The 17,349-nt window shown below is 53.4% G+C and overlaps 1 protein-coding gene across 1 annotated transcript in view; it reads right to left on the minus strand.

The window, feature by feature from the left end:
* Positions 1-5,869: 5,869 nt before the first annotated feature.
* Positions 5,870-17,349, minus strand: part of LOC147646931 (serine/threonine-protein kinase pim-1-like) — a 98,843-nt gene continuing 87,363 nt past the window's right edge. Inside the window, exons 3-11 of the mRNA XM_086872729.1 lie at positions 12,280-12,542; positions 12,125-12,175; positions 11,554-11,920; positions 10,764-10,940; positions 10,376-10,529; positions 9,970-10,138; positions 9,470-9,629; positions 9,199-9,289; positions 5,870-8,758 (exon numbers count right to left, since the gene is read on the minus strand). Coding sequence (XP_086728855.1) covers positions 10,423-10,529; positions 10,764-10,940; positions 11,554-11,920; positions 12,125-12,175; positions 12,280-12,542 — 965 coding nt within the window. The 3' untranslated portion in view covers positions 5,870-8,758; positions 9,199-9,289; positions 9,470-9,629; positions 9,970-10,138; positions 10,376-10,422. The remainder of the gene's footprint in view (positions 8,759-9,198; positions 9,290-9,469; positions 9,630-9,969; positions 10,139-10,375; positions 10,530-10,763; positions 10,941-11,553; positions 11,921-12,124; positions 12,176-12,279; positions 12,543-17,349) is intronic.

Below are 17,349 nucleotides of genomic sequence, written 5' to 3' on the forward strand. Positions count from 1 at the left end.
GACACCTTAAGTCTTTTTAGCAAGAAAATTAAGCAGCTTTACAGTAGCCTCTTCAACCACTTTTTGTCCCCCTGACAAAAGCAAATCATCCACATCCTGCAACATCCTAACTCCTGAGGCTGGAGTAAACTCTCTTAATATTTTCTGCAAAGCTTGCCCAAACAAAACCAGTGACGCCGGATATCCCTGTGGGAGGACTGTCCATGTCAAATGTTGTTGTACCATTTTCCTTCCTTTTGTTCCAGTCATTTTCCTTTTAAACATGATCCAGTTCAGTGGCAGGCAATGCCACTGCCTAAAGCCAATCACATTTTTTGTTTTAGTAACCAATTGCTCCCTGTCCCAATTTTTCGCATCAAGTCCATCTTAGGCGTAGGGAGGTGACTAAAAAATTAACCAAGGAAAGATAATAAAATACTTTCCCCTAAAGTTTTCCTACAGCCCCCACAGAGGAAGCTGCATGAGAAATACCTGGGCCTGCATAGGGACAGCACCAGCCCCACAAGGCAGCAGCTGCAGAATCGGCCTCAGAACTGAATCCTGCCAATTCTGCCTTTTTACAACAAAACACACAAAAAGCAGAAGGGGCACGGTGAGACACAAACTTTGAAGAATTTAAGATTCTAGAGAAGCTGAGGCCTTAATTAAAAAGAAGCCTTGCTAACTCTAATTAAAATCAATAGATGGGCCTTGCTAAAATTAAAGGTAGATAGAGAGGATGTCGCTCTATTAGGAACGGCGAGAAGAACGACACAGACTCTCTTGGGAGTCGATCAGGAGAATTTCTCTCTGGTTTATTACCTCAGGTCTTTTTTATAGACCGATACGTGAAAAGTACAGAAAAGAAACTCTTATTGGTTAGTAAACTAACACATCACTATCATTGGTCAGTGGGGTACACCACCCCTCGACCTTCTCTTGCAAGAAAACAAGGAACAGACAAACAGCACCTGCAAGGCTGTTTTCTGTCTCTGAGGATTGTTTTAATTCCTCCTCATGATTTCCCAGGCCACTTTCTAAGGCAAGACTGAGAAAGCTATGTGGCCTGCAATTTCCATAGGCACCGTGCTCTCTGTTTCAGTTAGCATCCACAAGAGGCCTTGCTAAAATAGAGGTTAAGCATTGGCTAATAACTAATTGTCAACTTTATGCTTGTTCAGTTGGGCTTATAGTGAGAAATAAAGTATCTGGTAAAGAACTTCAAGAACATAAGACAGTTGCAAATCAGAAACTCATTGAAGATATGAAACAAGGAGCCCAGCCAAGGGTCCATTTGTCACTTTGCATTGAAAAGGTTGAAAGGGCAGAACGAGGAAGAGCCATATCCCTTCCTCCCTTCTGTGACCCCTCCTCAGAAAAAGACCACTGACCCATTTCAAGGATCATGCTTAACTGCTTTTTTTCCTAAGTAGCATAGGAAGTGAAAAGTTGGTGGGAACTGGGTCATGAATATGTATTTGTATTCAATACTTCTGTAAATAAAAAGCCTGTATTCACCTGTGCTTGGGGCCGTGTGTATTAAGGGGTGACCTGACACATCAGCCCAGTGCTGTGAATAAACATACACTTTTTAATCCTAAAACAGTTAAGGAGTCTTTGTCTTTCTCAGTTGGATATTAATACCAGATCATATCCATGTTTTAGTAAATCAGCCTTAAAATGAATCCAAAAATTGTATGTGGAAAAAGGAAAAGAATTTGGGGGTTTGGGAAGAGTAGGATGGGTTTTGTTAACAGCAAATAGGAAAAAGCACCAACAGAAGGAACAATTGTTTTTGGAACACTCCCATGTGGAGTGACAGAAGAAGGTTATAGTCTTGAGCTCAGATTTGTTTGTACAAGTGAAAAAACAACAACAAGAACAATGATGATAATGATTATAATAATGATGATAATGATGATAATGATAATGATAATGATAATGATAATGATAATGATAATGATAATGATAATAATAATATAACACAATAATATATATTTATATACATAATTAAAAATTGATAATTTGAAATAATGTTGACAGTACTGATTTGTGAGCTTTGGCTGCTCACTGTAACACTAAGCACCCTACAAAAAAGGACTGGCAAAGACCCAAATGTCAGTGGTAAACTTTTGTGAATTGTATACATGGAATAAAGGAGGAAGGGGTGAAATTGGCTGTTTTTATAGGGTTTGTTGATACTATGATGCAGAATGCTCTGTCTGTTCCTGTGAAAAACACACTGATTAAGACTGCTGGGTTTTTCATGTACCAGACTCTCTACAAGCTGCAGGATTGGTTGAACAGGTGAAGGAGTTGTTAAGAGAGCAGTTGATAAAATGAGGAAATGGGAACCTGTCCTGGTGGAGAACCCATCTCCCAGATGTGTTCCATGCCCTTAACAATGGGCCCACTGGGGAAATGGAAACCCCTGGGTGTGCAGGGCTGCACCCAATTTGCAAACACAACCATGGACAGTGAGACTTGGACTGCCTGGGAAATTGTTCTGGGTGTGATGGCCCCTGACAGGGCCACCCCAGAGGCTGCAGGGCTGGACCTTCATGCACTGGAATTAATTAGGAAAAAGCCAAAGCAAATGAAAGTTAACAATACAAGAATAGGAATTCAGATTCCTCCAGGATGCTTTGGTTTGGTAACTGCTCACTTGAGCTTGGCCTTGCAAAGTGTTGATGTCATGGGAGGAGGAATTGATGCAGATTATCAAGGAAAAATTGATGTAAGTCTGTTAAACAATAATGAACAAGATTTTGTTTTCCAACCCCATGGCAGGGTATTACAGTTATTAATACTGCAGTTTTAAAAACAATTGTGAAAGAAGGACATCTACCTCAAATCACCTCTGTTCATGGAGATCAAGAGTTTGGATGCACCAGTCCTAATAATGGAGCCAGAGGCCAAATGGCCCTCCAGAGGCAGCTGAAGGGAACAGCTCTGGGGAAAGACAACAGTGTTTGAATCCTGAGACCTGGGCAGGAACAATGGGAATATGTCCCTGCAGCCAAGTGTTCTCTGCCACAACAAGCTGATGTTATGGGATATTGTTTTACAGATGCTGCCAGAGCAAATTACCCTGTTTGGCCCAACGACCCCTTTGGAAAATGCTCTGATCTACGGGGCTCCATGTGAAGGCTGATGTGACACTGAGGGACTTGCACACCAATTCCAGCCAGGAGCCTGGGTGCCCGTCAGGGACTGGGACCTGGCACTTCTCCAGCCGAAGGGGAGAGGATCCCAGTTTCCAGCTCCTGGCTGGAATTGGTGTGCAAGTCCCTCAGTGTCACATCAGCCTTCACATGGAGCCCCGTGGATCAGAGCATTTTCCAAAGGGGTCGTTGGGCCAAACAGGGAGATTTGCTCTGGCAGCATCTGTAAAACAATATTGACTTTTTCTGGCAGAGAACACTTGGCTGCAGGGACATATTCCCATTCTTCATGCTCAGGTTTCAGGATTCAAACAGTGTTGTCTTTCCACAGAGCTGTTCCTTCAGCTGCCTCTGGAGGGCCATTTGGCCTCTGGACCCACACTCTGGACCAATTATTAGGACTGCTGCATCCAAACCTTTTATCTCCACAAACAGTGCTGATTGGAGGTGGATCTCCTTCTTTCACAATCGTTTTTAAACTGCAATATCAATATTTGTGATAACCTGTCATGGGGTTGAATAATCCAATCTTGTTCATTCATTTTTAACAGAATTTCTTTAATTTCTCCTTGATAATCTGCATCAATTCCTCCTCCCATGACATCAACACTTTGCAAGGCCAAGCTCAAGTGAGCAGTTACCAAACCAAAGCATCCTGGAGGAATCTGAATTCCTATTCTTGTATTGTTAACTTTCATTTGCTTTGGCTTTTTCCTAATTAATTCCAGTGCATGAAGGTCCAGCCCTGCAGCCTCTGGGGTGGCCCTGTCAGGGGCCATCACACCCAGAACCATTTCCCAGGCAGTCCAAGTCTCACTGTCCATGGTTGTGTTTGCAAATTGGGTGCAGCCCTGCACACCCAGGGGTTTCCATTTCCCCAGTGGGCCCATTGTTAAGGGCATGGAACACATCTGGGAGATGGGTTCTCCACCAGGACAGGTTCCCATTTCCTCATTTTATCAACTGCTCTCTTAACAACTCCTTCACCTGTTCAACCAATCCTGCAGCTTGTAGAGAGTCTGGTACATGAAAAACCCAGCAGTCTTAATCAGTGTGTTTTTCACAGGAACAGACAAAGCATTCTGCATCATAGTATCAACAAACCCTATAAAACCAGCCAGTTTTATCCGTTCCTCCTTTATTCCTTGTATAAAATTCACAAAGTTTACCACTGACATTTGGGTCTTTGCCAGTTCTTTTTTGTAGGGTATTTAGTGTTACAGTGAGCAGCCAAAGCTCACAAATTGGTATTTTCAGCATTATTTCACATTATTGAGTTTTGGTTATATATATAAATATATATTATTGTGTTGTTATTGTTATTGTTATTATGTTACTTGCACAAACAAATCTGAGCTCAAGACTAAAACCTTTTTCTGTACCTTCATGTGGGAGCATTCCAAAAAACAACTGTTCCTTCTGTTGGTGCTGTTAAGAAAATCTATCCCTGTCTTCCCAAACCCACAAGTTCTTTTCCTTTTTCCATATGCAATGTTTGGATGCATTTTAAGACATCCTGTGGTTCAGCCTCTTTTAACCGACTGCCCCACTGCTCGCACGGTGCTCCCACCTCAGCCCCACTCCAGAGCCAGTGAACTCTGGGGAGGGCTTCCCTTCTGGGAATTTCAGATGGGACTGATTCCTTACATTTACATTTAAAAAGTGATATTTTGTTGTGATCTGGCCAGACTTTGCCAATTTTGTTTCACCAGTGGGCAGAGTCAGCACCAAAGGCACAAACACCACCTGAAGGAATCAGTGTCACTTACTGCAGCTCCAAGCAGCAAAGGATCACAAAAGGAGCAGCTCAGCAATGCACCCAATCATCACTGCCAAAGATTGCCTGCAGGCATTAACAAAGATCCAGTTCCCCTCAGACTTTGCCATCCCCAGATCCACCCATCAGCTGGGGATGCTGTCACAGCCAAGGACTGGAGAGCCACTCCTGGACACTGGGAAATCCTGCAGGTGCCTCCAGCCACAGGTGAGGCTCAACCCCAGCTGTGAGAGAGGGCCCAGCTTTGATAGTGCTGAATAAACAAACTGACAGCACTTCTGCTGTGGGAACATCTGGTTTCATCCTCCTCTTGCGTCCCTACCAAAGCCTGGCCAGGCCTCAAGGAGGAACCAAGGGAGTTGACTCTGTCCATACACCCCAAACAAGGCCAGATGTCGGATTTAATGGCCTTGTCTGGCTTCTAAACACAGAAAGGTCAATCCATGTTTCATTGATGAGTGGATCCATCTATCACAGTGCTAATGACCATGCATATTTCAGTAATGAGCAGACAGACAGATAACCTCTGGTTGGAAGGTTCATCCAGAGGTCACCTTTGGCTCAGGGCCTGTTGTTCAGGCCTCACTCAGGGCCTGTTGTTCAGACCTTGGCACTTCAGGGACGAGGTTTAGTGCTGGGCTTGACACTGCTGCGTGACTGGCTGGACTGGATGAGCTCAGAGGCCTTTTCCAGCAAAATGGATTCTATAATTGCAGGATTCTATCTGCTGCATTCAGCTAGGTCCATTACTTAGCAGCATTACTTTGGCCCAAAAGCCCCCTCTTACTCAGCTCTTGTGGCCTGAGGCTTCAGCTCCTTCAGCTCCTGGTGCTGAGCTGCTCACACTGAACGAGACGACTCAGAGAGAAGAATACAGTTCATCCAATTCCTTCTGGGACACAGAGAGGGGAGGTGTGAAAACAGGAGCATTGTTTGGTGTGGCCTCTTCTCTGCCCTTCACACCTTTCAGGGCTTTGAACCAGCCAAGAGCTTCCTCCAGGAGTTCAATGAAGCAGCTGTTCCTGCTCCCAGGTCTGGCTCTTCCCAGTCTCTGACCTTGACTGCTTTTGTCCCTCTTGCTGTGCCCTCTGCTCCCCCAGGGCTTGGTGGCTGCTGCCCAGGACTGTGGGACTGGCACAGATCAAGGGGTTGAGCCCCTCCCTTCTGTGCCCTTGGAGCTTCCCGGTCACAGCAGCCTTTTCCATCTGGAAGCTCCACATGGGGAGGGAGTCCCCAGCTCTGTTCCTGGCGTAACATGCAGGAGCCCAGGGCTGCCATCTCAAGTACCTGCTGGCACTGAGGGCTCCCAGGTGCCTCAGGCTGCTGTGACACCGCTGCACAGGGAGGGAAGCATGGCAGAGGCTGCACTGAAAGTCAGCTCCATGTGCTGGTGTTGGTACTGCTGCGGGTGCTGGCACTGCTGGTGCTGGTGCTGCTGGTGCTGGTGGTGCTGGTGCTGGTGGTGCTGGTGCTGGTGCTGGTGCTGGTGCTGGTGCTGCTGCTGCTGCTGCTGGTGCAGGTGCTGGTGGTGGTGCTGCTGGTCCTGCTGGTTCTGGTGCTGCCACTGATGCTGCTGGTGGTGATGCTGGTGCTGCAGGTGCTGCTGCTGCTGTGCTGGTGATGCTGGTGCTGCTGGTGCTGGTGCTGGTGCTGGTGCTGCTGCTGCTGCTGCTGCTGCTGCTGATCCTGCCCCTGGTGATACTGCTGGTGCTGCTGGTGCTGGTGATGCTGCTGCTGGTACTGGTGCAGGTGCTGGTGCTGGTGCTGCTGCTGCTCGCACTGGTGGCAGTGCTGCTGCTGGTTCTGCTGGTGCTGCTGGTGCTGCTGGTGCTGGTGCTGCCACTGATGCTGCTGGTGGTGATGCTGGTGCTGCAAATGCTGCTGCTGCTGCTGCTGCTGCTTCTGTGCTGGTGATGCTGGTGCTGCTGGTGCTTCTGCTGGTGCTGCTGCTGGTGCTGCTGGTGCTGGTCCAGCCCCTGGTGCTGCTGCTGGTGCTGCTGGTGCTGGTGCTGCTGGTGCTGCTCTTGGTGGTGGTGGTGCTGTTGGTGGTGCTGCTGCAGGTGCTGCTGGTGCTGCTGCTGTTGCTGCTATTGTTGCTGCTGTTGTTGCTGCTGCCACTGATGCTGCTGCTGATGCTGCTTCTTCTGGTGCTGCTGCTGCTGCTGGTGCTGGTCCAGCCCCTGGTGCTGCTGCTGATGCTATGGCTGGTGCTGCTGCTGGTGCTGCTGGTGCTGATCCTGCCCCTGGTGCTACTGCTGGTGCTGGTGGTGCTGCTGCTGGTTCTGCTGGTACTGCTGGTGCTGCTGGTCCTGGTGCTGCAGGTGATGCTGCTGCTGGTGCTTCTGCTGGTGCTGCTGCTGGTGCTGGTGCTGCTGCTGCTGCTGCTGGTACTGGTGCAGGTGCTGCTGGTGCTGCTGCTGGCACTGCCGCTGGTGCTGCTGGCACTACTGGTACTGCTGCTGTTGCTGCTGCTGGTGGTGCTGCTGGTGGTGCTGCTGGTGGTGCTGGTGCTGCTGGTGCTGATCTTGCCCCTGGTACTACTGCTGGTGCTGGTGGTGCTGCTGGTGGTGGTGCTTCTGGTGCTGCTGGCACTGGTGGTGCTGCTGCTGCTGCTGCTGCTGCTGCTGCTGGTGCTGCTCGTGCTGGTGGTGGTGCTGCTGCTGGCACTGCTGGTGAAGCTAGTGCTGGTCCTGTCCCTGGTGCTGCTACCGCTGCTGGTTCTGCTGGTACTGCTGGTGCTGCTGGTGCTGCTGGTGCTGGTGCTGCTGCTAGTGCTGCTGGTGCTGGTACTGCTGGCACTGCTGGTGCTGTTGGTGTTGGTGCTGCTGGTGCTGCTGGTCCTGCTGCTGCTGCTTCGGCTGCTGGTCGTGCTGCTGCTGGTGCTGCTTTTGGTGGTGCTGCTGCTGTTGGTGCTTCTGGAGCTGGTTCTGCTGGTGCTGGTGCTGCTGCTGCTGCTGCTGATCCTGCCCCTGGTGCTGCTGCTGCTGCTGGAGCTGCTGGAGCGGTTTCTGCTGGAGCTGGTTCTGCTGGTACTGCTGGTACTGCTGGTGCTGCTGGTGCTGCTGCTGGTGCTGATCCTGCCCCTGGTGCTGCTGCTCGTGCTGCTGCTGATCGTGCTGCTGGTGGTGCTGCTGCTGGCGCTGCTGGTGAAGCTGGTGCTGGTGGTGGTGCTGGTACTGCTGGTGCTGCTGGTGCTGGTGCTGCTGCTGCTGCTGCTCCTGCTGCTGGTGGTGCTGCTGCTGATGCTACTGCTGGTGCTGCTGGCGCTGGTGCTGCTGGTGCTGCTGGTGCTGCTGCTGGTGGTGGTGGTGCTGCTGCGATCATATTTCCAGCACTGCCCCACACTGAGGGATCAGATCGAGGCACTGCTGCTGCTCCCTCAGGACCAGCCCCACTTTGGTTGTTGCTGTCAGTGCCAGCAGAAGCCGTGGCTGGAGGAGCGGGTGCTGACAGTGCCCCAAGGCCCAGGGCTGGAGGGGTCCCTGGGCTGGGGCTGGGAGGGAGCTGCCCCTTCTTCTCCCTGTGCCTCACGCAGAGCTGGGCCAGGCACAAGTGGGGCAGCAGAGCCAACAGGGAGCCTGCGAGTCTCTTCCAGCTGTGTCTGCTCAGAGTTTGGCCTTGGAGCTTCAGGTGGGCAAAGGCAGCTGCTCTGCTCCCTCTGCGTGTCCCTGTGTTCAGCAGTGCTGCTCCATCAGTCTGTGCCCAGCAACGGGGAAAAGCCTCAGCCCTGCAGGGCCAGGAGCTGCTGGGCTCTGCCTGAGCAGCTCAGCCAGCGGGAAGGGAGCTGCTCCACACAGGAACCAGGAGCAAAGTACACTTCTTTTTCATAGCATGATTTCTGTTTTAAGGGGAAAAATGCGGAAAAATAAAAGAAAAAAAACTTATATAAAATGTGAAAGATAAAAACAGAACCCAAGTGTGCAGTGAAATATCTTCTCTAACTTTGAATTAAGGTGTAATTGGTCTTTTGAAACATAAAACACAGTTATTTACTTTGTAAATGTGCTGATGGCATGATGCATCTTACTGGCCTCAGAAACCTTTCTCAAAAAGTTTTTGGGGTTTGATTCCAATATTGTTATTTGAAATTGTGGTGAAATTGGAGTGAAGCAAGAAGAAAGTGCTTTGCGCCTTGCCAGCTCCAAGCAGCGCTGGGAATCTAAACTCTGTCAAACCCCAAATCCTTTAGAAGGTGCCCTTCCTTCTCACCCTGTGAATGAGCTGCACATTCCCTTTCAAACATTCAGGGGTTTCTTAAAGATGCAAAGTCCCACTTACAGCTTTTTGCTCTGGTTTGGAAGTGCAGAAGGGCGATTCTTCATCCATCAGCTCCAGACTGAACTGCCTCAGGAACACAGCAGTGGCACTTCTAGAGGAGGAAGAAAGTGCAATTGCACAATTGCAGCCAAAAAGAAAGGAAGAGTGGGACACAGAAAACATCCTGTGCAGATGCAGGCATTCAGCTGGGACTGTGGAGAGTTTGGGTCCTTGCCAATTATATGTGTGTCCCTAACTGCAATCTCTTGGCCTGCAGGAGAGTCTCACTCACCTGCAAAAGTAGAAAGCTCAGGCGGTGTGCTGGGAACGGGCTCGTGTGATGCAAAGCTGTCAGAGCAATGGGAGGGCAGGGTGAGCCCAGCTGTGCCTGGGGCTGAGCCCAGCAGAGCCCTGGCAGAGCCCAGAGCAGCCTCAGCATCCGCAGAGCCCGGCTGCAAGGAGAGAAACCAGAAACCGCCCGTCAGCTGAAGGCTCCTGTCCCCTTGTCCCAGCCACCCGCGGTGCCCAGGCCATGCTGGCCGTGCTCAGAGCTGGGCCCAAAGCTGCCCATCACTGCTGCCTTTGGGAGCAGAGCAGGAGGGCAGGCCATGTGCCCAGCCTGCAGCCAGCCACGGCAGACCCAGCCCCTCAGCAGCTGTCCAGAGACAAAAAGCAGCTTGGCAGCCAACTGAAGAATTGCTTGCATCCACCCCAGCCAAGGGGGGAACCTTTGGTGCCTGGCCAGGCTGTGCCATGCCCAGATCAGGGAGCATCCCCTGGCTGTGGACTCACCTGCAAATTGGGCGTGGAGCGAGTCTTTGAAGAAGACATGCCAGAATTGAAATCCATCATCTTCAGCTGGCCAGCTGGAGGAAGAGATTGCCATCCTTGAGGTTGCCCTTGGTGTCTCCAGCAGCAGCCCCAGGTGGTAACAGCTTCTCCAGGGGCTCCTTCTCCTTGCCTAGGGGCCAGACCAAGCTGTCAGTGCTCTGCCCAGGGTCCCAGCCATCAGTGAAGCAGACAAGCAAAAGCAGGGGGAATGGTGGCCACCAGTGCTTGCCACACCAGGTGTCCAGCTCAGCTCCAGCCCAAGAGCTGTGTGTTCCCTTCTGATGACCCCTGCTCAGAGCTACAGGCACGACAAAAACAGCCTGGTTTGCTTTGCCACCGATTGCCAAGAAATGTGTGGAGCTGTTACCTGCCAGGCCCCTGGATCCAACTGTGCATGTGGATCTCTCCCATCTCCTAGGGCAGATGAACAGCCTGCATCCAAGGATCTTGGAAAAGGTCTTCTAAGGATGGCCTGTCCGAGGGTTGCATGGACAAACACCTCTTAATAATATCTTGGCATTCTGAAGAGAGAAACCAGGAATCACCAGTCAGTTGGAGAAGTTGCCGCCCCCTTCCAGTGCCCAGGCCATGCTGGGTGTGCCCAGAGCTGGGCCTCAACTTCCCCATGGATTCCCTGTCTGCAGGAGAGCAGGACATGTGCCACCTCCTCAGCAGCTGCCAGAGCAGGATGCTCATAAGCCCACAGCTGTCTCCCAAGCCTGGTGTTCCCCCTGTGCCCAGAGATGAGGATTCACCTTGGGAGAGCCGTCGTGGGAACAAGATCCGCCCCCAGATGATCTGCTGGCCCCTCATGAATGGGTGCTTCCCTATGACCAGCTGGTAGAGCAGGAGGCCCAGGGACCAGATTGTTGCTGCCTGGCCATGGTAGCGTTGCTGGTGGATCCACTCTGGTGGGCTGTAGGACAGGGTTCCTGTGGAACACAGATGGAGCTCATCAGGGGGATGCTGCTGCTCCCAGAGCCTGGCCCCAGCATCCCTGGGCATGTGGGGGCTGCCCCAGCGGCACACGGGGTGACCCACTGCCCTCTTGCCAGCACCTGGCACTTGGCTACAAACCCAGAGTTGGAAAAGAAGCCACTGTGGCTGGAAGAGGGCAGCAGAAGCACTGGGGAGGCCCAACCATGGCAACCAAATAAAAACACACCCCGTGGTAGAGAAAACACACTCTCCTCCCTGCCTGCATGGCCTCCAAAACATTGTTAATAGGCCAAGGCAAACGTGGGGAGCAGAGGAGTTCAAGCCCTTCCTCGCTGACTCACTAAACTCTCTGGGGCATGGGGTCAGACCCCTGCCCTCTGCTACCCCCATGGGGGTTTTTGTCAGGCTGGCTGTCCCAGCCCCAGCCCAGGGCACAGTGGGTGCTGAAGGCTCTTGGCAGGGCTGGGAGCTGGTCCCCCTCACACCCCCATCCAAATCAATTTGCCTCAAGCATTGATCCCATCCTGGCAGCACCACGGGGAATCCCCGGTGCCACAGCCAGGCTGGGCCATGAGACGGCCAGGAGCATCCCCTGCGAGGGCTCACCTGCAAACTGGGTGTAGGCTGTGTCTTGCAGGAAGGCGCCACAGCCAAAGTCGATCAATTTCAGCTGCCCAGTGGCCAGGTCGAGCAGGATGTTCTCCGGTTTTATGTCCCTGTGCAGGACCCCGCAGCTGCTGCAGTGCTGCACGGCCTCCAGCACCTGGCGAAAGAGCCCCCGCGCCTCCTCCTCTGGCAGGAACCTCCGCTCCGCCAGCAAATGCGAGAGGTCCTGGCACCGCTGTGGACGCTCCAACACTAACACGAAGCTGTCGGGGAGCTCAAGCCACTCCAGCAGCTGAATGACTGCAGCACAGCCAGAGGACACCCTGTCCAGCAGCACAATCTCCATGGGAGCACGGGTGCCGTCGGGCTGCGGGAGGAGCACGGTGCTGTCAGTGGGGCTGAGGCCGGGCCAGGGCTCTGGGACCCCTCAGCCAGCCCGGGATGCTCTGCACACCTCGCTCACCGCACGCCCGCTCTCCCCGCAGGGCTCTCGGCGGCTCCCACCCCGCCGGGCCCCGGCTCATCCCTGCCCGGCACGCCCCGGCTTCTGCCGCTGGCCCCGCACACTCACCAGCTCGCCCCAGAGCCGGACGCGATCCCGCGGCACACATTTGATGGCCACCTGCGAGCAAGGAGCAGCAGAGGCTTGAGCTCGCTGCCCGCCCCGCCGCGCCCCCGCCATCTCCTCCGCCCCCTCCTCCTCCTCCTCCTCTGCCCACCGCTCACCGGGGCGCCGTCCGAGAGTCGCGTGGCCGCGAAGACGCTGCCGAAGCCGCCGCGCCCCAGCAGCGGGCCCAGCTCGTAGCGCTGCTGCAGGGCCTCCTGCGCCTTCCCTGGGGGCGAGTCGCGGCCATCAGCGCTCGGCCCGGGGACAGGAACGGCCCCCGAGCGCTCCCCGAGCTCCCCGGGCCGGGCATCCGCAGGCGTTCCCTCATTGGAACGCGGCAGCGGCGGCTCGGGGCCAGCGGCCGCGCTGCTGAGCGGCGGAGCTCGGGCCGGGGAAGCCGCAGCGGAGGCGGCGGCAGCGGCCCCGCCGCCTGTGTCCTCCGCGGGCCCCGGGAGGAGCCGGGGCCGGGGCCGGGGCCGGGGCCGGGGCCGGGGCCGGGGCCGGGGCCGGGGCCGGGGCCGGGGCCGGGGCCGGGGCCGGGGGCAGGGCTGCGGTCGGGACCGGAGCTGGGGCCGGGACCGGAGCCTGCGTCGGGGCCGGGACCGGGATCGGGCAAGGCGGAGCCAAAGGGCAGCGATGCCGCCCCAGCCCCAGGCAATGATGCCCGCCCAGCAGCGCCAGCGCCAGCACAGCCAGAGCCCAGCGGAGGCGAGACCACGGCGGGACGGCCCGGGCCGGGGCCGGGGCCGCCGGGGCCGGGGCAACCCCGCCTGGGCCCGTGGGCGGGTCCGGGGGCGGGCCGGGGGCATGGCCCGGGCGGGTACGGGGAGAGGGAACGTGGAAGAGGGGGGGACGCAGGAAAAGGGAGACCCGGAGGGAATGTGGGTCCGTGGGAAAGGGAGAGGAGAGACAGAAAAGTGATAAATTGGCTGCTTTCGCTGCTTCCACTGCTGCTGCTGCCGCCGCTGCTGCTGCTGCTGCCGCTGCCGCCGCTGCAACTGAAGCACCGGGACAGTTTGTCCCCGTGTCCGTTTGTCCGTTGCCCGCTCGGCCCCGGCCCGAGCCCCGCACTCCCCGGGCAGCCCCTGAGCCTTGCCAAACACGGGAACTTTGCCGTGTTGAGCCAAGAGCCAGAGTCTTGAATCCTGCACAGGGGCACAGGAATGCCCTTGGCTGCTGCTGTGCCTTGTCCCTGCTGAGGGTCAGGCACCATCTGAGCACATTCCCTGAATGCAGAATTTGTACCCGACCCAAGCGCTGCACTTGTGTCTCCAGCATTGCTTTCCAAGGAAAACAGGGCAAGGCAAACTGGGTATAGCTCATGGTATTTTACAGTGTCTAAAACTTGCCAAGTCTCAGATCTTAGAGGTGAGATCCATTTGGAATGAATGGGATGGAGAAAGTGCAAGATGGAAAAGGGGAACATAAAAATAAATAGAGAAAAATAGAGAAAAACATATTGGTTGTTTCTTTTGATTTGATTTTCATTTCATAAAAAAGTTGTTTCAATTTTCCCAGAATCTTCTCCACAGTCCCGTCTGTTCTTTCCAAAAACCTGTCCTGGAGAACAAGGCGCAGCTCCTATCACAAGATGTGCCCCCAGCTGCAGCTTCTCTTGGCTTCCCACACTGTAAGTGACTGCAGCACAACTCTTGCAGCAAAGCAGGACAAATATTTGAAGCACTTGAAACTTGTTCTTTCTTTTCCTTGTGCACTGGGGAGTTGTGCCATTGGTAAGGTTTCCACTGTTACTCTTCTAGCCAAAGAAAACATGATGAGGTACCAGGAATTGTTAGGGAATACAAGCCTGGCTGAATGTGGAGAAAGAATCTCCAGGGTGTGCAGCCAGAAGTGGAGAGCTGATCATTCCAAATCCCCCATGGACACCTTGAAAGTGATCTGGAACATGAAAATGGGCTGACAGAGAGAGTTTGTTTCTGTGTTCAGTTTAGATGATTCTACATCTCTTGCACTGGGAGAAATCAAGAGCACAATCAGTTGATGATAAGCATCAGAACATGATAAGCTGGACCTCTCTGGATGACAGAAAGAATGTGAAAAGGAGAAATGCAGGGAATGACTTGGTGAACTTTGTATATAAGAAGGTACATTTTTTCCTAATAATTTCCAATTCATTCCCTTTGTTTTAGCCTTTTAAAAAGGCCAATTGCATCTCAGATTCCCCATGAAATGAGAACCCTGAGCTTGTGGAACTGCCTGAAAGGTGCCCTGTTCCTTTTTCTTCTGCTGCTCGGTAGAAACAGTGAAGTGAGTTGGGGAGTTCTGGGTTTTTTTTCTCCTAGTCGATTTTTTCATTTTATTTGCCACTGTAAAGGCAATTTCTGTGATGGCCTCTGTCAGTTGATTCTATTTCAGCAGCAGCAGCAACAGGGCTGTGTTTGAGCACTGCAAATGTGACCTGTGTGGCTTTAATTCTCTTTGATTTTGTGCTCAGGGAGTTGGGAGCATTTGGAGATCTACTACTCATGAGGCCTTTTTAACAAGCAGTCCGAGTTCCCTGTCAGAAAAGCACAGTGGGTAGCACTGATTGAAAGAGGCAATTGCAGCTGTACTGCTAAAATTCAAGTGGCAAGCAGAAGAGGGGCAAGATCAGCTGGGATCCACAATTGCCAAGGCCAAGGCACCAACAGCCTCCTGCTGTCACCTCAGGGTGAGCAAAACAGTGCTGAAAACAGCGCTGGAACCCGATCCTTTCTTCCTCTGAGGGCTGGCTGAGGGCAGCAGAGGCGGGCCTGAGGAATCAGGGCTGTTTGTGGGGGATTGTTGCTGTAGTCCAGAATTGCCCTGGCAAAAGCCCTGGCAAGCCGAGGCAGGAGCAGGTGGGAAGGGCCGGCGCCGCTGCTGCTCGTGGCCGGGAGCCCCGGCCGGGCTGGGCCGGCGCCCGCTGCGCTGCGGCTGCTGCTGCTGCCAGAGCCGGGCGGGACTCGGGGACAGGGAATGGACACGGGGGGACAGCAAAGGCCTTGGGGGCTGCAGGGATGTTGGTGCTCGGGCCAGCGCCAGCACAGAGCTTCAGCCTGCAATGAACCCCGAGGGAAACGCTGGGGAAAGGCTCCATTCAGCCTTTGTTTACTCGTCGCTATGAAGGGACCGAAATAAAAGGAGAAAGAGCAGGGCCCGACCCCTTCTCCTTTGGGAGGAGCCCCGCGCCTGGAGCTGAGAGGGGCCGTGAGGAAAAATGAGGGGCCATGAAGGGCTTTGAGAGGCCATGAGGGACCATGAGAGGCCATGAGAGGTTTTATGGGGCCATGAGAGGTTCTGTGGGGCAATGAGGGGCTGTGAGGGGCCATGAGGAGCCTCAGCCCTGGCAGGAGGGGGTCCCACCACGTCCCCAGGGCAGGGCCGCCGTGAGGGGCCGCGAGCGCAGACGTGGCAGCAGAGCGGGCTTGGGGCGCCTCTGGGAGGGGATGAGACCCTTCCCCAGCTCCAAACCACACCAAACCCAGCATTAACAGGATTTTCCGTCTTTAGAATCCACTGGCAACTTGGAGTTGAGTGTCCAGTTTAATTCTGGTGGGAAAAACAAGGGAATTTTCCCAGTGTGTGACATCCAGCATTTGTTATTTATGTCTAAGATTTAAAAGTCTTGACAATGAAAAGTAATACTAAAAAATAATAATAACAACAAGACCAAGAAATAAAGCCCCGAATCCCAACAGTCAGCTCAGAAACATGTTTTTGTTTGTAGTAATAGAGTAGTACTAAAGAAATAAATGAAAGGGATTTAATTTGTAATTCAGACAAAAGATGTTTCATCTTTTTCCAAGGTTCTGGTCCCCTTCCTCCAGGGTCATTTCCTTTACTCACCCACTTTCTAATAGGTAGAAGGGAGTTAAGGCCATTGGAAAAGACAACAGCTCCTGTTTCCAAGATTAGCAGCCACCACTCCAGGGACCCTGAATTGCCCCCAGGCACGTGTGTGCACTTGAAGGGTGAGCGGGTGTTGGGGACAGAGATCTCAAACTCCTTCTAAGGCTGTGAGAAACCCACAAGTGGCAAAGTATCATTGTGGGTCAGCTCCTGCTGAAATTGCACTCCCCCACACCCTCCAAATGGGCAGGCAGGGCTGGGCTCTGGCAGGGTTCAGTTTTGAGTGCCTTGTGCTCCCTGGCATGGAAGTGATCCTATGAACTCTGGCATTGATGGACTGTGGTATGGCTGCTGAAAGAGGAGACAGGAATGTCTCTTGTTCTCCCTTCTCCCTGCAGAACCCCCTCTCCAAAGAGAAATGCCTGTGCCGGGTTTCCATGAGACCCCTTCCCTCAGGCCAGTGTCTGAGCCACTGTGTGGTCTGCAGGAGCCAAAGCCAGGGGAGTCCCAATATCAGTCACCCCACGGTCCCAACACAGCAGGAGAAAGCACTGCTTGCAGTGGGGCTGCTGATCTGTGACCTGTCCTGGTTCCATCCACCCCACTCCTCTCAGCCACAGGACCAGAAGGATCCCAGGAAAGCCACAGTGCTCTACCAGATGTCAGGAGCACTCCCTGCTGTGGCCTCAGGGATGCTGGGTGACCTCGTCGATGAGGATCTCTGACTGGTGATGGAATGTACAGTTACAGCAGAGAACGTTGCTTGTTTCTAGAACTAGAACAAAGATCCCAGATGGAACAAGCCTTGCTGGTTATAGTCAGAAGCATCAGTGACCAAAAGTTGTATTTCCTTTGGTTTGGTCACTTCTTTGTTCCTTCTCAGTGTTCAGGCTGGGCTGTGGGGTGTCCTCATTTGCTGCATTTTCTGAGCTCCTCTTGGATCCTTTGAGCAATAGGTTGTGCCCTCTGAGGATCCTTTGTGCTCCTTGGTGACCCAGGAGAACCTTGCAAACAATTTTTGGGGGAGCTGCTGCTGTGATGTCACAGGAACGTTGCCGTGTCCTTGTGGTGTTCCCGTTGCTGTGGGGCACAGAGGCCTCAGTGTCAGAGCGGCTCTGGGCACCTGCTCATTGCCTGAGGATCGTCCTGCCCGAGGCATTCTCAGCAGCCAGCCCAGCCCCTGATGGGTGTCCTTCTGTCCTTGCAGGGGGACAGAGAGTCTGCAGACATGTGCAGCACAGCCAAAATGATCCAGCAAGTGGTTGTTGCAGTTTTGCACTCTGGACTCTGTGGCTTCTTATGGGTATTTTTTAACCCACTGGGCCCTGAAGTTGAGGATTTCCCCAGGTGCACCATAT

The sequence above is a fragment of the Cyanistes caeruleus genome, unplaced genomic scaffold, assembly GCF_971803275.1.
Source record: "Cyanistes caeruleus unplaced genomic scaffold, bCyaCae1.hap1.1 HAP1_SCAFFOLD_76, whole genome shotgun sequence".
NCBI lineage: Eukaryota > Metazoa > Chordata > Aves > Passeriformes > Paridae > Cyanistes > Cyanistes caeruleus.